Below are 26522 nucleotides of genomic sequence, written 5' to 3' on the forward strand. Positions count from 1 at the left end.
GAACACGCAACAAACACAACTCGACAACATAAATATGTGAGGGCCACACATACACCCAGAACACACATTCTGGCATGTACAGATTTGTTAGAAATTCTGTAGAGGAATGTGTACAGGTGCATGTATGGTTAGGTAGTAGTAGTCACTTGGGGAAGCAACAGGCCTACAGTGGTACAATTATTCAGTCATTACACTTCCCTCATAGTTATAAAAATTAATGGCAGCACTACACACAACAAGCATAACACAGAAATAAACTTCATGTCATGTTCACAACACGGACACACATTACAACACGCTCCAACTCATTAGAAGTTCTGCAGAAGAATATGGACGAGGTGCATGTATGGCCTAGTAGTAGTCAATAGGGGGATTACTCCCCCTATTGACCCTTTTTCATCAATTTAACACATGTGCACTGTTGACCGCTTTCTTTTCCTTCTTTCCAACCGAGCACAACTCAAGTCTTGCATATCTATGGGAAATTTACTACCTAGTGAGTTGTGCCAGAAGTGTAAGTGTGTGTACCTAACAGTCTGAGTGTGTTTGTAGTATTGTGGTTGATTATTTTTCAGTGCTGCCACCTATATTTCAGAAGTGAAGTGAGTGATGTGTTATGATTGAATTACGTTTGTACTGTTTGTAGGTCTGTTGCTCTCTGTGGCGAAACTTTTTAAAGGGGAGGTCGGCTTACTCCTTGACAGCTGTTTTAAGACACTGATAACAGAGTTGCACAATGATTGCTGGCCAGCATGCAAACACCCACAACGTAAGGTTACTTTATCATCTGGGATATCGGTATTTTTATCAATCGGTCTCTGCACACATCACTGGTTTAACTTCAGCTAGCCAAAGCAGGCATTGAACCTTCTAAGGTTCAATGCCGATTGATAAAGATACCGATATCCCAGATGATAAAGTAACTATTTGCGGTCCTAGTCGATTCACTAACACCTCAAATTCTATCTAACACTTGGCCAGAGATTGAGTACTGTTGAGTACTGGCCAGAGATTGAGACATCTGCAGAGCCACTAATGATGCTCATGTTGAATTTTATCAACCTCCAAAGAAAATTGTACATTTTCCCTCTTTAATGCAGAATTTATAAATAGTAGTGGATGGTTCCCTCACTAAAAGCCATTACTTTCGGATACCTCTGGCCTTTACTTCTTGTATGCAAATTATTTAAAAATTTGTATTGTATTTGCATTGGTTTATACAGGGTGAATAAAAAAGTCCTTTCGACCTGAAAAACCTTGAGAGCTTGCAGTATGGTAAAGTGACTACAAGTGATCGTATGAAACAAACTACAACATGTAATTGGAAGGAGGATATAAACTAACAAAATTTTACATGGAACCCAATCTAAAAAATCCCAATAAGTGAAAATTGCACACCCCCCCCCCCTCTCTCTCTCTCTCTCTCTCTCTGTTATATACCTCAATATTTTTATGAAAACTTACTGAAATATCAATGATTGAAAGACTAGATTTCTGCTACTTTTTATTACAATCAGATTATTCATTTCAAGATTTCATTATTTTAGCACTTGTGAAGCAGCAAAAATATAGAATTTCAATCATTTATTGTTTGGGGATTTTTTTCCAAACATTATGAAGTAAATTTTTTTCAGCATAACAGAGGTTAGAGTTTTGTTAATAGCCATGTTTCAGAATTTTGTTAATAACCAAGTTTCAGAATCTGAGTAACATAAAAGTTTCAATGTTCACACACACATATTCTCTCTCCAATTATTTAATATACCGCCATCTGATCAGGCATAGTAACTTAATTATATCGCTATCTAATATAAGTTGTATAGCTGTAGCTCTCTTTTTTTGTTTCCTATGTTATTTCAGGTTGACAGTACCTTTCTATGCATCTACTATTAAAAAAATCTTATAAATCTATATACTCTATAGCAGAGAATTTCACCCCATTTTATAACTGAAAAACAGGTAAACTGGCTGAAAAAAATTGGTGGATTATTAGTATGTGGTGTAATATATCTCTTATTTGGGGTTTTAACTTTTTTATTTTAACCCATGTGGATATTATTTATATCAGTTGAGCACAAATGAATAATTGTCAAATTAGAATTAAAATTAGATAATACGTTTAGATTATAATTCAAAATCTGCCTGCAATTAGAACCACAAATTGAGAAATATTGTTTATTCCATAGTAATCTATCTTCAGTGTGCCCTGGAATATGACTATTACTCAGAGTGTTTTCAAAAGTAATATCAGGAAACCACTTAATATTAAAAAAAAAATTCTGGGGATAAATCACAAAATACATTCAGGAAGCTTTGTTTCTGTTAGTCCAAAATCTCTGAAACAGATAATCTTGCAGGCACCTTCTATCATTTTTTACACAATTTATGGTTATTATTCTTGCAATTACTCTGCAATATGCTATCACTTAAGATACATGCTTTGAATGAACATGTGTTTGAAAATTACATAGCAAAGCAAATACAAAGTGGCTTTATTTAGCTCTCCTAAGCAAATAATACAAGCTCAAGTTCTTTTTTAAAAATGCAGCATATTTATTTTACTGAAAAGATCTTTACAGAATCAATTGCATGAATAGTGCATTATTTTATCATCCATGGGATGAATAAATGCTAAATTTTGAAGGCCTTAATCAATCACTTGTTCTTGAAAAAGGTCCTCTTGTCTCTAGAGAGTTGCTTCTTCCGTTTCCTCTCCAAATACTTATCGAGTTTCCCAGACTTCTTCAGTTGTTGATATCTATGCAGAAGACTCTTGTTTCTTTCTTCGGCTGCAAAAATAACAAAATAAATTGAAATTTCACGTAATAATTGAAAAACTTTTACTATATACATAAGAATGCATCAAGATGGACTAGAAAAATATCAGTTTTAAACTCATTTTTATATTGATAGCTTATAAAAATTTGTTTAAAAAACAATAATAATATTTCAGACTAAAATAAGACAAAAATTAAGCTTTCTATCAAATTAAAATAAGTTATTCTTAGAAGTAGTATTATTCTGTTTTAATAATATTGATGTAGTAAAGGCCATGTTGATTGAGAAGATATCACAGCCACAATTGTATTTTTTCAATTTTAATATTGACTTCATTCTACATGCAGAATTGCATCTATCTAATATCCCAAAACTCAATGAAAACACCCTTAACTGAAAATTTGTATTTGTGTGAATTTTTCTCATTTCTATGTTACAAGACTCACATTTCTTCATGAAAAATGGCCTCTTTCCTTCTTTAAGTGAATTTATAATCATCTCCTTTTTCTCTTGTTCCTGCTGCTCTTTTTCTTTCACCGCTTTTGCGGCTCTTTCTTGATTTTTCTGAGGAAAAAATAATTAATGAGGCATTAAATGGAAAATTGTTTTCACTATCACATACACTATGCTTGGAATAAACAAAAAAAGAGATTCTTAAACTTCAATGCCTTCATGTCATGCTGATTGTTGCTGTAACCACGGACAAACAAACTACCAGAGATTGCGGACCTTATATGTTTGACAAAGTTTTTTCAGGCTGTTTTAACTTCTTAATTTTGAGTTTAAACTTTTCTAATTAAATTTTTTTCCCAGCAGCATAATACCTGACTCTCATTTTTGTTTTCTTTATTTGCTTGCATTAATATGATCATACCTGATTATCTTATTAAAATCAGGTTAAAAAATAAAGAAATCACATTTTGTGAACTGTGGAGCAATAAAATAAATACATAGAAATGTGCCAAAAATCCTCTGACATCAAAAATCGGACATCATATGAACAGAAAATTGTAATTTCGAATGACAGCTGACATACGAAAGGTTAAATAACTAAAAGTGGAGGGGGGGGGAGGTGCAGTTGAACATCATTGAGATTTGCTCAAAAGAACAAAAATATTTTGTATCGGCTAAATTTCATATCAACCAACAAAACAGCAACTTTATTATGTCGAATTTGAAAAATACTTAATCCGCCTTTGTCTTAACAAAGTTTAACTGCACTAAATAATAATTATATGGTAAACTGTATCCAAAATATTGTCTTCTGTTAGTAGCTGACATCGCAAAGCAATTCAATTATGCAATAAAAGATAATAGCAAAAATAACAACCATTCTTTGCAGAATAAACTGTATCTGCTGCTTTCTTTCTGAACTGGTGGATTCTCCCAACTCTTTCTGAAGTTCCTGTGTAATTAAAATATACATATAAAAACACAACACAAAATTTCAGTCCAAGTATTACATATTTCAAAAGTAAGGGCTGATGGTTATTTAAACAGGGGTAAAATGACAAATATATATCACTGAGGAAATACATTTTCTGGATATTTTGCTGAGGTGAACTCAGAAAAAAAAGTAATCTGGTCTCTGCCGGGACTGATGACTTTTCTTTACGAGTTCACCTCAGCATAATATTCAGAATATATCTGTTTAAAAGATACATTGGGCTAAGGGAAAAAAAGCTGTCTATCTTTCAATATATATATTACTGTTCTTAAAGCATACATAGTGTTTTAAGTGTTTTATCTGAGAGAAAGGTAGTCAAAGAACTACTGAAATAGAGTTAACTTAGAAGTTATTTATTAACACAGACACAGCATAAATCAATATGATACATATCTGAGTTCAAGGGACACATTGAGGTTAATCAATAAATATAGATTTTCCCAGTGATGAATCTGACAGTGACCACTATGTTGCCACACATGAATGAATGTGACACTCACGGATTTGGTACAGACAACTGTGCTTCAATGAATTAGGAAAAAAAATTCTGAAAGTACACCTCATTTCATTGCAATATACACAAGCATATTTATAGTTGGGGAAGCGGGATAGCAAACTAGGGTTTAATTTTTCAAGAGCATTAAACTGGAATGGGAGGAGGACAGCATAATTTCCAATGCCAAAGTTGTGGAGGGCAAGCAATTATATATGCTTGTTCAGTATTCTATAAGCCCCACTCAGATCCACCACTACATAGGCCACAAGAAAAGACATAAACCTGTCTCTAATTTCATTAATTAAATTAAGTAAATATAACAGATACGTTTTTTTTCTTTAAATTGAATTTTGATAATTGCTCACGTCTTTCTCCTGTTGTTTTATGTCTTTCAAGAAGGAATAGTTCTCTTCAAATTTATTTTTCTTAAAGCCACCTGATAGATCATCAAATCTCGGATCCCTATAATGCTGTAAAGACAAATAAAAAAACTTGACCAAAAAAAATCTTATCATTATATGATAGAGTTAATCTAACAGTTAAGTAACAGTTTTAATAATGAAAAAAAATTTACATTAAAATTAGTAAAATCAGCACATGGTAGGCACCATGTCTGGAAAAAGTTTCAATATTTTCATTTAATGGTCTGCTGTCAAATCACAATTCCACAGATTGAACATGAGGAACAGCTGCCATTAAATAGTCGAGACTTGTTATAACGACCCCCATTGAAAATGAACATTACATTGGGTGGCCATAATTCAAAACAAAAACCTGTAATATTCCTTATATGAAATATTTGGAACTTATCCCTCCTGTCATTGTAACAGAATGGCTGATACATTGTATGATCATTATAACAAGTTTTGACTGTATCGAGGAACTACCATTTTATTTCTGAACAGGAATAGAAAATGTTGTAACAAATACGCTATAAAATTAATATGACACGTGATAAACATACTTTTTTCTTCACTTGAAAAACATCCATGAACTGTGGTACAGGTTTTTTGGATGACATTTCTCTTGGCCTGAAAATAAATATAGTAACAGCAGATTAGTTGATATTCAACGTATCTAAATCTGTAGCAGCACATATTCAATGGTCTCCAATAATAACTTGTTACTTTGATTGTAAAAAAAGACTCAGATACCTGTTCTTATTTGCTCTCTTGAATTTATTTTCATTTGAATGATCTGGTTGGCCACGGGAATGATGAGCAGACCTAAAGATTTTGAATGAAAAAACATAACCATCCCCCAGAATCTTTTATTATTTCAGTAATATTTTATTATTATTATTATTACAATTCACTTGATTCAAGTATCAGTTGAATGACTCTTTTTCTTTAAATAAGGAAATAAAAACTAAAATATGCAGCTCTTATGAAAATTGTTAGGAAATATAAACGTAAAACTATTTCCAATTTGACAAAACATAACATACAAAAAATAATGATCAGGAAGCATATAAAAAGTCTTAATTTTTTCTAGGTTTTAAATCAAATATATTTCAAATGAATGCCATATTTTCTAGCATATTATCCATGGATGATAAATTCAAAAAAAAACCACTGATTTTCTTTACAAATTTAAGCAGAAAAATGGAAATTTTTTCTATAAAAACATGAACAGAACAGAATCAAATTGCTACCCCCATGCCCAGCTCTTGGCTGAAAAACATGAAACATGGCTAACAACTCCTTTCACAGTCATACCTTATACTTTAAAAAAAATGTCTTACCACAGAACACTTACATGACATGTAAGTATTATATTGATGGTCCGTCTGCTCTGTGGAGAGACTTTTTTCATAAAATGAAAATTCATGCATTTACCATCTTTACTTCAGAATATTAAAGGAAGATGGCAGCACCAGCAAGAACATGAAACAAGCACAGCTCTGGCAGCATAAATACGATAGAGGTCCTCATAAACACATTCTGGCACATATACTGATTTTTGTTAGTGATTCCGCAGAAAAACACATATGAGGTGCATATAAGATTAAATAGTTAAGTAGTTGGACTCACTTATAAACGCAGACATTACAAATTTTTATATATAACAAAGTTTTTCGTGTGGAAAAAAATTCAAGCACTTATAAACTTTTTTTTTCAAGGACTTTAAGAATCCTGTAAATTATCATCTTAAAATGAAACCCTTACATGCCAATTTTTTTTCGAAAATGACTTTTTAACAGTTTTAGATCGAGAACATCATACGTCACCTATTACAGCTTTTGAAAAAAAAAATTGGTAACAATCTACTCTCTATAAAGAAAAAAAGTACCCCCTTTGTGTATTATTCAATGGGGCGTCCCATCTCTTTTTTTTTTCCTGCTCTTCCTATAAGTTGGGAATTTTTTATGTATAAGGTTTCCATTATAAGGTAACAATATGTTATTTTGTTTGCAGAAAATCTGATTAGGAAGAAAAAATTGAGGTTATTTATTCCAAAGAGAATCCCAACCTCCAAGCTGCCTTTAGTGCACATTTGCCATTCTCAAGCTAGATTTGGACATTGATGACGATAGTTTTGTCTTATGCAAATTAATTTTAAGAATGTCCAAGTACAAAATACTGGTCATTGCCAGCCAAACCATTGCAGCGATACAAAGAATCAACAAGTAAACTAATGATTTAATCATTCTTGTCGCAGCACAGTCATTTTCTTCACAGAAGGGCCAATAAGACCAGAGCTACAATTCATTAAAGATTCTGAATGGCAGCCTTTTCATACTCACCCCCCATGGACTCCCTCCCGGCAGTAGCAATCTTTCTCTGTGGTCATGTTGTTGTTTCGGTTGCACCCCAGCATAAGGAAAGTTTTTGACAAGGACAAACTGGGTTTCGAACTCACGATGCCTCTAAAAATTTTTTAGTACTTTAAACAAGTATCATATCAAATCGACCTGGGCTAAGCTAACACTCAAGAAGTAAACTAACCTACTTTAACTCTTTTTAGGGTTTTTAGATATTATAATCAATTATTAGTGCTAGTTATTTTGATTATTTTCCATACCCGCTGAAATAAAAATAAAGCATGATTCATTTTATACATTTACCTATAGTGCTAATATGGGACAGGCTCCATCCTGGAAACCCAGGACAACTCTTTATACAGAAGAATATTGACAACATGATGAAGGCAAATTTTAGAGCATGTTTTGTGCTTGACTGATATAGCCTCGGTGAGAATCAAGCCTTAGATATAGCCTTAGTTGGTGCGATGGAATCTTTTGGGGTGGGGGCTAAGTCAAAAATTCTTCGGTGGCAACAAGTGGATGACCTGTATTAGTTTCCTCATCAGCATAGACGGAGATTGACTTGGAAGTCAGGTCATTATTGCTGGGGGGGGGGGGCACAATGATGATGTCAATTCATCTATACATATATACATTAGATCAGTCGACTCCACGTTTGACTCTGGGGGGGGCAATGCCCCCCCCCCCCCGTATCTCCGCCCATGCTCATCACGTTGTCAATATACTTTGATAGTTTCGAGCTAAGTTATTCTTTTTGATGAATCTCGATATATATATATATATTTGTTTTCTTTTACAATAAATTATCATTATAGTGAGACACCCACGGCCTTCTACATCCTGGGACAGTGCCCCTAAGCAGGTCCCCAAGCCAGACTTCTATAGTAGATTTATAGCATGAAAAAGTGAAAAATTACGGTATTTGTCCCGGGCCGTGTCAGCCCCCACCCTTGTGGGGACTATGGAGAGACCCCTTGAAAAGTACTGGTCTAGAAGCTTAGCTTCGTGATGTTGGGACTCTTCATTAAAGAGCAGTAAACATGAATAACTTGAAAAACTCCCCATCTCTAAGCCCTTTTTTTCAAAAGAATCATCAATTTTATAAACATGAATTGTTATTAATGCAAGACTTAGTTATACAAATGAGCTATTGCATGCATCCGCATCATTTAAAATCCACAGACTAAACGTAGAAATGATGATAAAATACTCACATTTTTCTTTATTTTGGGTCACTTTTGATTACAAATAGACGTCTTTGACTGCTTTATTTTCGTCTATCAAATAAAACAAATATGGCCACTCAAATTATGAAATGAATGAAATTCATCGTTTTGGAAAAAGTTATTATTTTAATTTTGCAATGAAATAAAGTTTTGTTCGTAAAATGCACGCAATTCCTTCCTGAAAAAAAATTAATATTTTTATTTGGATAATATACTTTTTTTTTCTTCACAACGATTGTGTGATTACGGTCGTCTTAATAATTCTCAATCCTAGATCATAGAGTTTTTCTGGCGCAGCTGTACGTTCCTATTGGTTGTCTATTTGAGGTCACAAATATTTAGAAGCAGAGATTCAGCCAAAGAAACCACGCCTCACGGAAGACGTCACACAATGATATCCAATGAGAATATGAGGCATCGACGTACAATCCAGGATTTCGTGAAACGTGCCCTGCGGTTGTTGCTGTTGTTAAATTTCTTGGATTTGATTAAACGTGTTTATTTATCAGTTAAGGCTCGCCTTAACAAAATTTTCGTTAAAAACCGAGTAATGAAAGTCAAGCCCGAGAAGAAATACAAGCAACGCAGATTCGACGGATCCAATTTCAAATTTAAAAAAAACGATAAGCCCGAAGATAAAAAGTTGGCGGTTAATTTGCGGGCATCAAACGGTACATCCAATTGGGACCAATTGGCTAAAGTGAGTTGTTGATTTTATTTCATTGTTTTCCTCATGAGATCCCACGTGTGTGAGGCTTGCTTGCTTCATCCCCCCGAGATTAATCTTGTTATTTTGTTTTACATATTTTAGCATAGTGGGGCCCCACACGCAAAGGCTCGATTACGCTAACGAGTTTACTAGCTATTCTGTAGTGAAAGCTTAATTACATTGGATGAGGTTACTAGCTATTTTCCCGTCAATAAAGTAGCTGGCAAACGAACCGGTTTCAAAGTGCAGCAAATTTCAATTACATAGGACTGTATATAATAATTTGCAAGATGAGCAAGCAACACATTTTCTTTCTCTTTTTTGTGTATTAATTTTTTCTGTTGCAAGTCAAAGCGAGAGGGAAAAAGTTCTGGCGAATAGCGAGAAAAGTAGTCCACCTTTTAACTTTACTCGTAGTAGCCGAGCGAGCAGTGAGTTTATTTGATAATGTTATTACACTGAGCAATTTTAGTCGCAGCGAGCAAAACTGCAAGTAAGTAGCTAGTAAGCTCACCCAATCTAATTGAACCTTGAGTTAAGTGAACTAGTTTCAACCATGATGGGGAGTTTCAATAGGACGTTATTACCATAATTGCTATCTATATGAGCGAGCAACTCATTTTTTTTGTATTGTCATATATGTATTTTATTGCGAGGGGGAAAAAAAGTAGCCACACACACCTACATATTGCACCTGGTAGATAAGCAAATGCTGGTGAATAGAAGAAAAGTAGCCAGCCCTTTAACTTTACAATACTAGCAGAGTGAGCAGCAAGTTTACTAGATAAAGTTTTACACAGAGTGACTTTAATAGCAGCAAATAGCTAGTAAATTTGCCCAATGTAATTTGAGCCTTTATCTTTAAACTTCACAAGTAGTGCTGTTTCCATGAGGGTTAGGAAGGAGGCAATCAGGAATGTGTAGGGCATCATAGCCTTAAAGATAGTGTTGGGGACAATGATTACATTAATACCTATATACACTGTGTCTCGTACAATTATATCTCATCAGAACAGCTTTGGTATAAGGGACACGCCAAGTTGGTGACTTTCAGACGATAAAACAGCGCGCTCTGGTTCCTTGTTGTTCGGCTGGGTTGTTGTTGTTCCAGAATGTTCTATTCATGATAAAAAAACTAACAAAACTGCTAGATGGCACTGGTTGTTTTCTCTTGTTCCTATCGTGTCTTTTGAGACTTCCAACTACCATTTTGTCGTAACTGATGCTCTATTTTCTTCCAAATGATGTCACCCCATAGCCGTGGCATTTTGAAAACCGTTGGTAGATGAGATCTTTTTTCGTGATTGAGAACTTGATTTCCACGATGTAGTACATGAATCGGATTAATTATTGGATGTATCGCGCCGATAAAAAAAATTGCCAGCATAAAAAACAATGGAAACAAACATCAGATTTTTCTATCGTCTCTCAGGTTGTGCCTTTAATATTTTCCTTTATTTAAACAGTGCCCGTATTTTATTTATACCCTGATCACTTTATTATTTAAACAAGGGTCCAGGCTTTATTTAAACCCTTATCAATTTATTTTTATCCACAATTTTATTTAAAAGCATCTGGATGCCTTATGTTGTTTTAATTATTATTATATTTAGTAATTATTATGTGCTTGTTAGTTTCCATTGTTTTTTATGCTGGCAATTTTTTTTTTTTTTTTTTGGCGCCCGTAATGTGTCTGGCGGCCTTGGTGACTTTTGATCAGATCGTCGGAAATGTTTTGCGCTTAAAAAATCACCAAGCTGCCCCTTATACCGAAGCTGTTCTGCCTACACAGAAGAGGGAAGGTGTATTGCATTTTTTTTCAGAAATTATTGGGGGGTGCCTCCAATAAGTTTTGTAAGCCCCCTTACAAAACTTATTAGAGGGGGTTCAAATGATCTCAGCCCCTAGGTTCCGGTGCCTATGCCTCCATGTACCTCCACCTATAACTATTTGTATTGATTATGTAGTACCAGTATCACCAGTATGTATCATATGATCCCTTGGTGATTTTATTTGTTTTCCGAAAGGCCTATATTATATACATGAGTGATAATAAATAAATGAAAAAAAAAATTGATATGGGCACCCTTTTGTTTTCTATATGTTTTGGTGAAAAAGTTCCAAGGATGACACAAAATTTTGTTATTTCATGACATTTATGTCTTGCAACATGGGATGAAGAGGTCATTAAGTTTTGAAAAAGTAAAAAAAAAAAATTATTTGGTGGTTTCCTTGTAGAAAAATGTCTTTTCCACTTCTAATAAAATTTGAATTGCGACAGTAGTTTTTTTTGGATTTGTCTAACCCCGTTTTAAATGATTGTTCTTTCCATTATGCTCAGCATTAGCAAGTTTTTGTTTGGATGACTTGTTTTATTTCTTTATGTGAACAAAAAAAATTAATCTTTATTTTCCTTTCAGGTACTTGGATATGGTTTTAAAAAACCGAAGTCTCAAGAAATGACTGTCAAATCGAGTGCTAACGGTGTAGAGAATTCTGCGGCAAGCAAACATACCACCAAGTCAACAATGAATGGTTCAAGCATGAGGTACAGAGATGCATTATGTGGAGCCAAACCAGATGTTCTAGCAGCAAAGAATTCCAACGCACCTGAAAACACGATGTCATATGCTGCAATGCTTAAAAGCAATCGAAATTGCTCTGCTTCTACTGAGTATGTATTATTTATATTTTTGTATTGTTATTCTGCAGTTTTTTCCTAACTAACATGGCTATAGTGGTGAAGTCACTCCATGCATTCCTGGAACTCAGTTAGTTTGAAGAAAAAAATAAAATCTGGCTCTTTCGTCTTACCAAGTACAAGGCAGATGTGGGATGCATGAATTAAGTTTTCATGTTACCTCTTCTTAAGCTTTGAGCACATGATACACTGTAAGCCAGGGTTTGAAAAATCTCAAGTGGCCAATGAGCCAAAAAACGTGCCTACGTGCAAGCTTGCTAAATTAAAATTCACCAACATTTGCAAATATGTATTTAAATATTTGTCGTTTTTTTAGGATTGAACAGGCTGATTTTCAGAGAAGACATTCGTGGAAGTCTAAGCGCAATGCATCAAAATCCCAACCTAACGAAAATGCTGTAGAGGATGAGAAGAAAAATGAACCAAAAGATGTGGTTATCTCAAAAAAGTAACCTCTCATTGTTTTTCTTTATTGAAAACATTGTATCTGTGGAATGTTATGCTATTGTTAACTCTTAAACTAAGCAAATTTTCTTATATACTTTTTTCTATTTATGTGCAAGAAAAAATTTTTCATCATCCCCTCCCCCCCACACACACATGAAAATCATTACTAAGCTATTCAGCAGCCTGCTAAGCCTCACATAGAGAGGATCCAGATTCGAACCCCCCATTGTCAGCCATAGCGATGGCTAGCTGAAGTTCATTATCTGCAGTTCTCCAACTTTGAGGTGCAATTCCAAAACCTGTTCCCCATAAGAAAATGCCTCCCCCATAGAGAGCAGACAGACCTCCAACTCACATAACACGAAAATTCAAGCATTTGCTATTTTTACTGAAAAATATGGAAGTTGGCAGCACCACTAGGACATACTCTAAAAATAAAAAAATACATTAGGGTTTCACAACACATGTTCTGGCATGTACCAATTAGTTAGATATCACTCCAGAGGAATTTTTATGAAGCGCATATACAGTAAAGTAGTACACTAGTAAAGCGCTGATCTTCCCTTAAAAAATTCTCGCCATAGACAGCAACAGGCCTACAATGGTACAATTATTCAATCATTGCACTTCACTTATGGTTAGAAAAATTTATGGCAGATGACAGCACTATACACAAACAAGCATTACACAGTAACAAACTTCATGTCAGATTCACTACATGTACATTTTAACATGTACCAATTTGTTAGAAATTCCTCAAAGGAATGTAGATGAGGTGCATAAATGGTTTAGCAGTGGTACTGGTAGAGCCTACTAAATCCACATTACATTATCTCTGAGCTTGGTTCTTTCCCATAGCCCTTTTTTATCAGTTCCACCACTCGGCTCAACTTTCATTGTTAAATGTATAGAAAAGAGTGCAATTTCTAAAACACAACTGCTCTTTGCACAAGCTCCTACTTGTATGCCTCTTCCTATTACTCAGTTACAAAAAAGATGTAGGAAGAACACTGGTGGGAGTAGTTTAACTGTTAAGCATGCAAAGTAGCTGAAATCGAGTTTGAAGGTTTAACTAGACTTAATTCTTTTAGGAGTTTCACTAGTACAGTAAGGCCCCTGTTTGTTTGAGTTTTGACTAACCAAGTTTTGTGATAAGTATATTATGGTGCTCCCGAATGCCATCTTAACGCATGGGCATACCTGATCACAGACAGAGGATCTCATGATTATGAGATTTGGTGCTATGATTTCCAAGAGAGTAATTATGTAAATTGCTTAGCAGATGGGGTTCTAAAGCACCATTTTGCTCGGGTGCAGGTAGGTGCTATTAATATGGTGCTGGTGCTCCCTTAAGCATTCAGAGTGGCGGTACAGTAGAATCACGTAACAGACTCATAGGGGCTGAAAGGGGTTGTCCATTTTTAGGAAAGTGTGATTTTTATAACAAATAATTCTTATAGGGGTGTAATTCAACAATGGTTACATCTATGAAATTATAATAGTTTGCTATAAAAAGTGTTTATTATATGCAGGATTCAGAAGCCAATCAGTCTGTCAATTTTCTAAAAATGACTTGCACTGTATTTTGATTGTTAAAACTTAAGTTTGCCTTAGCATTCAAGTCAACAATTTCAAGAGTCCTTTTATCTCATTTTTAATGTTTTCAACTTACACTGGCTTCTGCGAGCCCTCCATATATGAAATAATAAACAGCCTTCAATATGAAAAGCATATTTTTCTCACTGCATTAATTCAAATTTTTCTGGCTGGCGAGCAGTATGAATCATATGTTAATTCAAAACAACACAACAATCCATGTTTAATCACTTGCATGGAAATGTAAAACTTGTCTGATAAGAACACATTTTTTTTTACAATTTTTTCAATCGTTTGTTATAATAGTCTGTAATGTTGTTCTGCTGTGACATGTTTAGATTGCTCGATGAATGTAAAATAATCTTTGAAATAATGTTGTGTAAATATGCTACAGTACTTCATGTACTGATTTATTTGATCGTTGAAAAACTTTTTTTTATGTGAATTGTCCATTTGTAAAAAATAGTTCCACCATTTAGGGCTTTGTTTATTTCATTTAATGTCTTTTAAGTCTGTATCATCAGAGGTTTTGCTCATTGGAGTTAGATTTGATCCACCTTAGGTCAGATCAACAGGGCCCCACTGTATATATCTAACAAAATGAGTTCTTATTTGCTGTGGATATGCTACACTGTACATATCCGCTTCAACAATGTACAATCTTAGTCAAATGTGTGAAGTTAGTTCAACTTATCAGCAATTCAGAGTGGAAAAAAGAAACATTTATTAAAATATCAGCGTTATTATCGCGTTAGTAAAACATGTCATGGTACTGGAGGTGAAGAAATTTGAAAAAATTACTCTCTAATTTAGTCATATTTAATTATTGAATGAAAATATTTACAAATGAAATGCATACAGTGTTATGAAATGAACGTGCATACTGTGTTATGAAAACTGATGCTTACATGATATTCATATGTGTGAAACAAATTGCATATAAGGTGTACAAAAGATTATTTTCTGTCAAAAATGCAGTGATTTTCACTTTCTTTTTCTTTTTGTTCAATTTTTGCAAACAGAAAATGAATTTGTTAAATTCTATTGCTATTTTTTACATTTCTCTCATTCCTAAAAAATTTGAGGTAAGGGAAAATTCTAACACTAGAATGCGAAAAAGTTCTAGGGCTGTGTGAAAACTTCGACTTCAACAGATATTCAAGTTATAAGAGTTCTTTTTATCACGCATCGAATGTATGTTAAAGATCTGTATTACTAAATCTTCAACATTTTATTTATTAATGTAGTTTCATGTACACACTTTTTCGATTACAAAAAAACTTACGCTAAATTTTTTTTTTTTTTTTTTAAGTTTGACAAAATACCTGGCCATGGATTGTGAAATGGTTGGAACTGGCAGAGAAGGAAAGGATTCAATGATTGCTAGAGTTTCGATCGTGAATAAATATGGAGATTGCGTTTATGATACGTTTGTCAAACCAGTTGAAGAAATAACTGACTTCAGAACACCTATAAGTGGTGTTCGACCTGCAGACTTAAAAAAAGGTTTGTGGAATTACATTCAAGTGTTTATGAATGTTGTTCTCAACCTTTTATTTTTTAAATTTGTGCAAGGATGAAAATGTTTGATTTTAATGTCTTTATGTTCCATCCACACAGGGAAAGACCTTTTTACTGTTCAAAAGGAAGTGTTGAATATTCTAAAAGATCGGATCTTAGTGGGGCATGCGTTAAAAAATGATATGGATGTAAGTATATTTGCATTTAAATTAAATTTGAATGCACTAAAATATTTGATTCTATAGTTAAGGGGATGCCCGTATGGGGTTATACTATAGAGGCTTGACAATAAAAAAAAAATTAGCTGCTGGCCAAATTTCATTGGTGCCAAAAACATTTTTCTTTCTGAGAAAATCCTCCCAAAATATGTTTTTAACTTTTCTGGAAGATAGTGGCACTTTTTCAAGTTGGTGTACATGGTAACATAAATTTGGGAAATCTGCTGTTCTGAGATTCTAATCTAGTAATCAAGCTTAGAAAATTTTATGGGCTGATGCCAATTTTCGTCTTCATTACAGGGTTTGTATACTCCTTGAAAATGCTTGAAACTCCAAAAATTTCTTTTATTTGATAGAACCCCTTGATATACTTTGTATCAAGTCATCTCAGAGTTTGCTATCTTCTCCTCCTGTGACGTCATTACTTGAAATATTATTGTGTCGTATAATGCTGCCTACAATTTCTGTTAACGAAAAAATCTGGCACTTTTTGTTCTCCTTGGTTTTATGGTCTAAAAAAGTTGCCTAAAGAATCTTAGAAAAACTCGGTTAACAGACTTTGTGGTTATGTACTCAGTTATGGACTTCGTGCAGGGGGGTGGGGCCTACCAGAGCAATATTTAAAAATTAAACAATATTTTAAAATAAGAGTTATAAGAATAAGAATAATAAGAATTAAGTTATTTTTGAAGTGTCAAAAACAAACAAATATATATTTCAAAAAGGTTTTCCTTCACTGTCCCTAAATTAATGAATAAACTTCAATTAAAACACCAGATAGCAAATGATCCCATCAATGAGATCAAAATATACAATTATGAAAAAAATATTGTTCGTTTGAAAATATATTGTAATTCATGTGCATATGATGTCTGTATTCATTTATTTTTCAAAATTAAATGCTTTGTATGTGGCCCCAAAGCAGAATGTTTTGCATTGTTCTGCAGTGAGCCCTCGGTTGACTCAAAGCTGGCAACGACGTGACTGTGTACTTAGTGTTTAATAGCAACCATTTATTAGAGGATGGTCTTGGTTGCCACAATTCCTGCATAATTATTGTATTCTATTAACAACCATGTGGCAAACACAATGACAGATATTGATTGTACACCATGTGACAGCGATACCATTGCAGCTTCTTTGTCAACAGTCTTATGTTTTGAAGTTTGTTAATTGTTTTCTCTGATTAAATGTCTTCAAAAATAGAATGTACAACTGCCTTTGAGAGTTTGTATATTCAATATTATCCATCACTGATAGCTTCCCACTATGATTATATTCTGCTCAGAGGCTGGATGGGGGTGGGGGCACTTTTCTCAATTTTGATTAAAAACAATATCAAAACATTTTTTCATCGAGTCCATGAATGAAAGACCCTCTCTGGAGAATCTCTGGATTTTTTTATTCTAAAAGTTAGCAAATCTGATTTTGATTTGCTGTGTGAATTTTTATCATCTTGAAAACTTTTATTAGATTACTTATGTATTCAATAGAATTGAGTGTATATTGAAAAGTAGTTAGTGATATGTTACATAAAACATATAGAAATATAATCCTTTGGATATTTCACTCTAGTTTAAATACTCATACTGCTTAGTTAAACCATGTTATACAGCCACCAGTAGGAGAATTCACAATGTTTTCATATAGCAACCTACCTATATGTTAATATTTGTGTTGCACAATATGAATGCTTTTAATTATTTGTTATTTTACTGAATAGGTTTTATTTATCAGTCACCCGAAGAGGATGATTCGTGATACTGCAAGGTATAAACCATTCAGGCAGTTGTTTGATGGCCGAACACCTTCACTTAAAAAACTTTCAGAAAAGCTGTTGGGTGTAGACATACAAACGGGTGAACACAGTTCAGTAAGTTATTTATCTTATATATATATATTGAAATTCTACTTTCTTGCATACAGAAGAAAGGTTTTTTGGAAGATATATATATGCTTTTCTTTTTGCATTGTTGCTTGATGCTGTGAGAGTCACTAACTTGGTGCTGAACTTGACCTCAGTTTTTTTATAGTTATGAAATTGTGGTAAAACTTGTCTAAAACAAACTTTTCATAAATGTATAACCTGTGTAAAAAAAATTTTTTAAATATATACTCTTGCTGACAATTAGTGCTTTTTCAATTATAGAAACCTCTTTCTAAACAGACACTGCCTATGAGACCGGAAGCCATGTTTGGTCTGTGTTTGGGGGGGGGGGTAGAGTTAAAAATGGAGAGATTTTTTTTTGTGGACAGCTGTGAAAGAATTTGTGATACGATATAGCGCCAAACGCGTTCTAACGTTAAAATTGTGCAAAATAAATGGTGTTAAATCAGGGATTTGACAGCATTCCTTGCAAAAACTTATTGGCTTGCGTCATTTTCTCAGTTCCTCAGAGTTTTCCTTCAGAACCTTCTGGAAGAAGGAATTTCTGCAGAGCGTAAATAAAGTAAAAATGTGTAAAGTCTTTCCAGATTTTTCCTTAAATTTTTTGAATATGTTTTTGTTAAGGAAATTTAATGTTAGTTTCTCTTGAATTTGTACATAGGTCTTAAATTATTTTCATCGCTAGTTTTTGTCCTCGTTGCAGAGCAGAAATTCTAGAAAGAAGTTTCTTTTGTTCATCTTATAAAGCAAACGTGTTCAACAGAAATTAATTTCTATTTGAATTTCAGGTTGAAGATGCTCAGGCGGCAATGCAAGTATTTTTGACACACAAATCAGAATGGGAGAAAAGCCTCAAAAGTAAATCTAAAGGTGTCAAACGTTCTACAAAAACTAAGAATAATCTGGATGTGGATGAGACTTAACCTTTTTGAGTGCTAGTTTTTCATGCACATTTGTACATAAGGATTCTAATCGTCATATTGACAGAATATATATTTAAGAAAATAAAAATTGTATTTATGTATTTTTTGGATGTATTAAGGTTTTGATAGTCTCCAGAGTATACATTCCCCCCCCCCCCCAATTCCCCGTCAGTTTGAGTGATTTAAAAAATACTATTTTCCAACCAAACATCATACCAAGGACTTCTCGGATATTAATTTAAAAACAAAACAGATGTGTTGTGGACTTCCCTGTATTTCCACAACACATTTTTTTTTTTTAATTTCATCTTAGCATTAATATCCAAAAAGTATGTTTCCCCTGATGTAATGTTTGGTTGTATAATATGTCCGTACACTACTTGAAAGTACTTGAACATTTTCGAGTCTTTGAAAAAAATAATTATTTTGAAGTTCTTGGGAAAAAAATTGTGTGAATTTCTTCCCTCAATTTTTGTTCATGTCTATTTCTTGACAGATGGCAGCACTACACACAACAGGCATTGCACAGAAACAAACGTCACTTTAAGTTTACAACACATACACTCACATTCTGTTATGTATCAATTTGTTAGAAATTCCAAAGAGGAATGTAGGAGGTGCATGTACGGTTGAGTAGTAGTCTATTTCTTGCTTTGTATTTTATTGTCACCATAGCAGAGAAATTTTGCTTGTATATATATATATGATGAAAAGGGCAAAAATGCATCAATTGCTTTATTCATTAGATTAGAATACTTCACTCTCAGTCCAAGCCAAAAAAGCAGTCACCCCCCCCCCCTTCTTGGTGAGCGTACCTTAGAGTGTGGATCGGCGCAAAGATGAATAAATTCACCTTGTTCACAAGCAGTGAAATTGTTTTCCTCCGCATTCTCAGCGAAATCAAATGGTGAGACAACCCAGTCGAAATTCTCACTTTATGATATGAAAAATACATGCCTATTACATCTTGCTATCTTGATAAGTGTTGACAAATAAGGTTTTATCAGCTTATCCGAAGGTGTGTGTGGTGTCACTCTCCGTTATTACTTCAAAGGTTTCGGCAGCTGGCTGATGCGAAGATAAATCCAAAAAAGAAAATTGGAGGAATCCGAAAGCTACATTTTTTAATCTACTCGCAAATTCTTTTACGGACTCATTCAAGTTTTGTTTACAGTTTGTAAACTGTTGAAGATGATACGTCAATGGATATTCATTTTTAAAATAATTTATGAATTCTTCTTTAAATTCTTTATAATTAGCTTGGCTCCTCTAATCCGGACTGTTGGCCAAGAATTCTGCAGCTTTACCCTTCAATTTTGATTTTAGAACAATCAATTTCTCCGCTCATTCCAATCTCCTAATTTTAAAATTTCTTCCAATTGAGATAAGAAAAACTCTGCCGGATACGATGGCTCAGAACCCGAAAATGAATTCAGCAACCCTAAATACCCTGCTATTGTATTTAACCTTACAGGATGGCCTTCTCCTACCATGTTTACTTGATGATTCATTTTGATAAAGAAAATTTTACACAAAAAAAAAAATTCCCAATTTTGAAGTTAATATCTATAGTTTTGTGATTTGTATCGAATCCTGGTCTAAAAGGCACCAAATGTTAACCCTGTTCGGGTTTGAGACCGTTCTCGTAAGTACGTAAGTGAATACCCTGATTTCAATTGCATTGTGTTGTGTTTATAAAGTATATCCCAGGCAAAGTTTACTCAAAGTAGTCATACACGAGATGCTGGAAGTTAATTAGTTTATTTACACTATAGTTAATTGAATTAATGCAAATTGTATTTCTCATATTACCATCCTTATTAAAAGAAATTAATACAACTTCATTCAAAAATACTTAACGAAATCTTCGGTTGGCCCCCAAAACAATTAAGCTCTTTGCCCTGAACATTATATGACCCATGATTTTCCATTACACCTCAGTTCACCCCCAAAACAATTACAAGTATCTACACTATATGTCACATATGGGAGAGAGAATATAATCCATGCATCACTCACCACGTTGCAGAGAGAGACACTTCTCCAGTCTTTAGCCCCTTAGACACTCATCGCAGTCAGGAAACTGATTCCTGAGATTTCAACTCTCATCTTCACAAGTCATCTCTTTTTTTCAGTTTAGTTCGTTACTGCATTACTCTCTAACTCCAACTCTAATTTCCTGTATCCAGATTTTCTCCTCCCTTTAAGATTTCATTTCGGACGTCCCCCTTTCCTTGGAAAACTCCACCCATTTAATTTGATTTGATATTTTACCCATCATCTCTAAGTTTCTATTCGTTTCTTGAAGGTTTATTCATAAGATTGGCCACTGCCGATCCATCCCTAATTTCTTTGTCCAAGCGATTCTCCCTTCAGGACCCCGTGAGCCCCAACGGCCATGGCCTAACCTTTAACCTACATTGAAGCTTCCCATGACTAACACTCAACATTCTAGATCCTGTGTTATACTTTAATTGCACCCCCTAAATAAAGGGATTCTACTTAAATGGCCGTCATCTATTCTCAATCTTGAAATTTGTCTATTCATTCGTTGGTCCCCTTTATTTTCTATGATTTCCTGATTTTTCTCCAAGAAAACACTCCTCGGACGATCCCTTTTGCCTAGGGCACGCCTGAGGTACAACCGACCAGATGTTTTGTGACGGTAACTAAAAGATTCCCTAATGAATGGCGATTGCCCCATCTATTTACATCGGCCTGTGATTGTATTTCTTTTAATTGGGACTATGTTCCCACCGCTTGGACAAAGCTTCTTCCATCGACATGACGCCACTTACTTTAAACCCTCAAGAAACATGTCTTCCATCCATAGACAACCATTCTTATTTACGTTCCTATTATTCAATTATTTGTTTGCTGTACTATAGTATATCGGTTACTGTCGCCTGCTAGCGGCGCCTGACCTACAGTTCTAAATAGTTAAATCCAAAAATCAAATTAAAATACTCCAAACTATCAATTTTAAATATATCTGAAAATAATAATTTTAAATATTCCCTCTATTCTATATTTCTATTTTAACTAGCACAAGCTAGTTAACAGGGCCGTACATGGACAGCTAGACCTAATTCAGGCCAACCCTCACATTGCTGACCATGCCACCAAATGGCGACTTATCCGATACGTCTGCCACGCACAGAAGAGTAATTATTCGATTTAATGTATTTTAAGACCTTAAGTGGACCGTAATATTATTTTTCACTTATCTCTATAATATCTTGCGGCACCCGGTTGGGAAACACTGGCTTAAATTATTAACCCATTTACGCCTACTGCCTGAATGTAGAACGGTTCATTATACGATTATAAAGTTCTGAATTTAAGGCAATAACAGAAGATGGCGCCACTAGGGCTTCCTTGAACAAATGTTCTTGGCCATGGACAGACCAATTTGCGCTCTGTATGAATAGCACATGCCATTTGGACCATCATATCTTCGGGTTGCCGGAAAAATTCTGAAACTTACAATGGCGTCTACTTCCAGGTAAGATACTTTATAATAATAGTTGATATGAATGTTTTTGGTAATAATTGTTCTAAATATATAGAGAAGTAATGTGCAAAAATGTCAAATAGTGTGCATGTGCGTCGTAGCGTTCATAATATTGTATACAAATATGGTGACCTAGATGTAGGACGCTAGGCATATAAGGTAGCTTTTGTTTGTCTTTTTATCACGACGCTATTCAAATCTTAGCAGGTGTATGTATTGATTATAATTGCCCTAAACAACAAAAATATATATTTAGTTTTATGCATATATACTTGTATATTTATTTAGTTTATTTTTATTTTTTGCATAGGAGTATCTCCATGCAAATTTTATGGGTCAAGTAAGATGCCAAAACGCCTATGTGATTTACTAACTGGTATTGAAGAACAGGCTTATAAGGATGGACCTGGCCTAAGTCATGCTGATATATACATTGAACCACCTGACACTGCAGCTGGACATATTACAGACGAGGATTCTGGTGATGAAGATGGCAGTGGCACCCTGAGTAATCTGCCAGGAACCCTGCTTCGTACGCAGGTTGTGCCAGATTTAGATTCCAGTGATGAGGAGTTACCTGCTGTGGCAGTAAAGAAGGCTCGAACTAACAAAATTAACAGAAAATGGCGTGATCGTGACCTTGTCCCTGTGTTTAGTGAATGGAACAGAGATGAATCTCCTGGTTTAGATGAACTTCTGTCAAAAAATTTGACTCCTACTCAACTTTTTGAACTATTTTTTGATGGTGTGTTCGAGTTGGCTGTTACCGAGTCGAACAGATATGCTATGCAACATAATACGAATTTAGGAGTTACAATTGAAGTAATTAAATGCACTGTTGGGATATTGCTTGTTAGCGGATACGTTCAAGTTCCATGAAGAAGGATGTACTGGGAAAACAGTTCAGATTCATACTGTGAGCTCATTGCAGGTCCAATGCGAAGGGACCAGTTTGATCGCATTTGTTCTAACATGCACTTTGCTGATAATAATAACTTAGATGTGGAAGACAAATATGCAAAACTGCATCCCCTAATTGAAAAACTGAGTGAAAACTATTTACGGCATGCTCCTATAGAGGAATTTTATAGCGTAGATGAATCTATGTGCAAATATTTTGGACACCATGGGTGCAAGAAATGTCTCAGAGGCAAACCAATAAGATTTGGTTTTAAAATGTGGTCTGGATGTACAACTCTCGGGTATGTGTTATGGTTTGAACCATATCAAGGGAAAAATAGCAAGAGGAATGATGCTGTTTTAGGAATGGGTGGAGATCTGGTGATGAAATTTGCCAACATCATACGTCAGCGACACCCCCTAAATTATCACATTTGTTTTGACAACCTTTTCACGAGTCTCAAACTGATGGAGAAACTAAAAGCTATGGGTATAAAAGGCACAGGCACAATTAGAGAAAATCGAATAGAGAAGTGTCCTTTGGTGAGACAAAATGATTTGAAAAAAAAGCCAGAGGAGCATGTGACTACAAAGTGGATGAAACAGCCGAAATCATCCTTTGCCGATGGAATGACAATAATGTTGTGACAATGTGCTCTAATGCTGTGGGTGTGGCCCCAATGGTGACTACTAGTAGATTTTCATCAGCAAAGAAAAGCTGTATCACTGCAATAGCCAAGAATGGTGAAAGTTTATAATGAACATATGGGTGGAGTTGATCGACTTGATCAGAATGTGAACAAATACAGGGTGTCTATTTGATTAAAGAAATGGTTCTTTTGTTTAGTAACATACTTTTTGGACCAGACCATAAATAATGCCTGGCAACTACACAGACTTTGTGCAGGAGATAATCAGTTGGATTTGCTCAATTTTAGAAAAAGGGCTGCAAGATTCTATCTAGAATCTTTTGGAAAACATCGAGAACCAGGTCAACGTGGGAGGCAACCACATGGAATACCTCAAGCAAGATTTGATGGAATGAACCATTGGGTGATTCCTCAAGAGAAACAAACAAGATATGCTCAGTGCCATTCGAAAACAACAACTCATTGTGAAAAGTGTAATGTTGAATTGCGTGTAAAATGCTTCAAGGTTTTTCATAGTTTGGTAGCTTAAATGCCTAGCGAGCTATATATAGGTCGGCTCAGTACTCTGAATCTGCTTTTCAAAATTTTATGGAATTTACTTTTCTGCATTACTCAATAAAACAAAATATTCACTTTTTGTTAAAATTTTTTGATTTTTAGTACCTTCGGCGTAAATGGGTTGATTTATATAATAAAACAAAAAATAAAAATATGTAACACAAAAAGTAGAAATTCTCAAAGTATGATAAAAAATTTACAAAAACACGTACAATAAAAACGAGCAAATTTTTCTAAATTAAAAGTTATGTACAATTGTAAAGTGAGGAATATTTAAAGTTAATGGTAGATAAGTTCTTGCTCCTCCTAAAATATCAATATCCACAAGGTAAAACATACACAGTAAGGATTCGATTATAATTGATGAAATGACTTGATATATCAACATAATTCATTCTATTAAAATCAAAATTTCATATATGGAAATTGTTCATTAAAAATCGTTTTTGATTTCCATTCAAACAAAAAATTGTGTGCACTCAACATTGAATTTTCTCCATTTTTATTTGAAGGCACACAATATGTTGATATATCAGCATATTGTGTATCTGATATATATCTTTGTGTCGGGTTCAGGATTTAGATCTGTCTTCTTCTATATTAAAATAATTTATTGTCCCAAGTTGTCAAAGCGGATGCTGCAGGGCTGACTAATTTTGATTAAATAAAGGACATCATTAATAAATTGAAAACTAAAAAAGCTTCTGGTTCTGATAGAATTTCTAACCTTGCTCTTAAAAATCTATATCACCATCTATTATTTCATCAATAACATAACCTTTTTAATTGCATGCTTCTAATGAACTACTTCCCTAATGTCTGGAAACTCAATCGTTAAACCTATCCACAAGCCAGTTACTGGTCCTTTTTTCTCTCAAAATTTTAGGCCTGTCAGTTAGCTTAGTAACGTCTTTAAAATTTTTGAACGCATCTACTTCTCTCGTCTTGAACTCTTCCTGTCCTCGCGCAACATTCTTCGGGCTGAGCAGCACGAGTTCAGGCGGGGTCATTCGTGCGTGACCCAGCTTCAGATTCACTGAATTCGTCATGAGAGAGATTGCCTTCAACTACTAAGAGTATATATGTGCACTATGCCTAGACATCAGCAAAGCTTTCGACAAAACGAACCATGCCACTCTCATTGCTAAATTAATCGATGTAAAACTACCCGATCATTTTCTTCAACAGTTACCTCTCAAACAAAGTTTCAAGTAAGGAACGGCATCTGCCTCTCTTCAGTCAGACTGATAAGAGTGTCATGGACCCCGTACCAAGTGGTTTTTCTGAGGCCCTACCTGGTAAATTCTAGAAAATTTCAACTGGATCTCATTTTTGTGAGGCCCCCGGGCCGTGCCGTGTGGGCCCATGCGTAAAGACGGCACTGTCGGTTCTACAGGGCTCTGTCTTGGGGCCGCTGCTATTACATCTCTATATTGATGATTTTCCAGTTTCCTTAGCGTGGTATGCTGGGATTGCTTGCTGATGATGCGATCATGACAAAACAACTTAAAAGGAGTCAAATGCCTCAAAAAATCTTCAAGAATTAGTTGAAGATTTCGAGGAATGGTGTGAGGAAAATGACATCAAGCTAAATCATCAAAAATATAAATACATTTTGTTCACTAGAAGATATAAATTTCCAAGGAACTCAATATACATTGGAAACTCTGTGTTAAGGAAAAACGACATTGTTAAATATCTTGGGTGCATATTAGATAAGTCGCTCCTTTGTTCCATCAGTAACCTATGTAAGAAATAAGGGATCACAAACTGTAGGAAAGCTTTCGCGAATCACGTTTCCTCAAACAAAACTTTCACTACAGAATAAGGTCATCTTTTTTAAGACCATCATCAGACCCATTAGGCAAAGCGTATGGTACGTGAGAGGAAAGAATATCATTAATCTTGTACTTTATCAAAGAACTCGCAACCGCGCATTTCGAAAGGCTTAGAACATCGGAACATCCTCACTTACGTGAGATCGTCGAATATGACCATAGAGTTCCTACAACGCATCCCAGACCTATGGATGTGTTAAGACGCATATACACTAGCGCGCGGATCATGCAATGAAAGCATATATATTTACCATCTCAGGAAATGGTGATCCGCATTTATTTTAATATGTAATCGCATTTATTCCCATGTATAGTAAAGTTAACCGCATGTATTCTCATTTATTC

The 26522-nt window shown here is 34.6% G+C and overlaps 2 protein-coding genes across 2 annotated transcripts; one reads left to right on the forward strand and one right to left on the reverse strand.

The window, feature by feature from the left end:
- Positions 1-2529: 2529 nt before the first annotated feature.
- LOC149070581 (ribosomal RNA processing protein 36 homolog) lies at positions 2530-8809 on the reverse strand. The gene is made up of 7 exons (XM_089249118.1): positions 8703-8809; positions 5876-5947; positions 5686-5752; positions 5087-5191; positions 4109-4183; positions 3225-3342; positions 2530-2789 (listed from the first exon to the last, which is right to left on the reverse strand). Coding segments are annotated over exons 1-7 (573 nt in total). The 5' UTR covers positions 8705-8809; the 3' UTR covers positions 2530-2655.
- A 298-nt stretch (positions 8810-9107) lies between these two features.
- LOC149070582 (uncharacterized) lies at positions 9108-18818 on the forward strand. The gene is made up of 7 exons (XM_089249073.1): positions 9108-9414; positions 11844-12097; positions 12441-12572; positions 15480-15673; positions 15788-15876; positions 17630-17779; positions 18583-18818. Exons 1-7 carry the CDS (start codon positions 9124-9126, stop codon positions 18715-18717), a joined length of 1245 nt encoding a protein of 414 aa, XP_089105199.1. The 5' UTR covers positions 9108-9123; the 3' UTR covers positions 18718-18818.
- Positions 18819-26522: the final 7704 nt, after the last annotated feature.

The sequence above is a fragment of the Pholcus phalangioides genome, unplaced genomic scaffold (genome assembly GCF_987345545.1).
Source record: "Pholcus phalangioides strain wild (caught in Gottingen) unplaced genomic scaffold, Ppha-v1.0 ptg000021l_1, whole genome shotgun sequence".
Taxonomy (NCBI): domain Eukaryota; kingdom Metazoa; phylum Arthropoda; class Arachnida; order Araneae; family Pholcidae; genus Pholcus; species Pholcus phalangioides.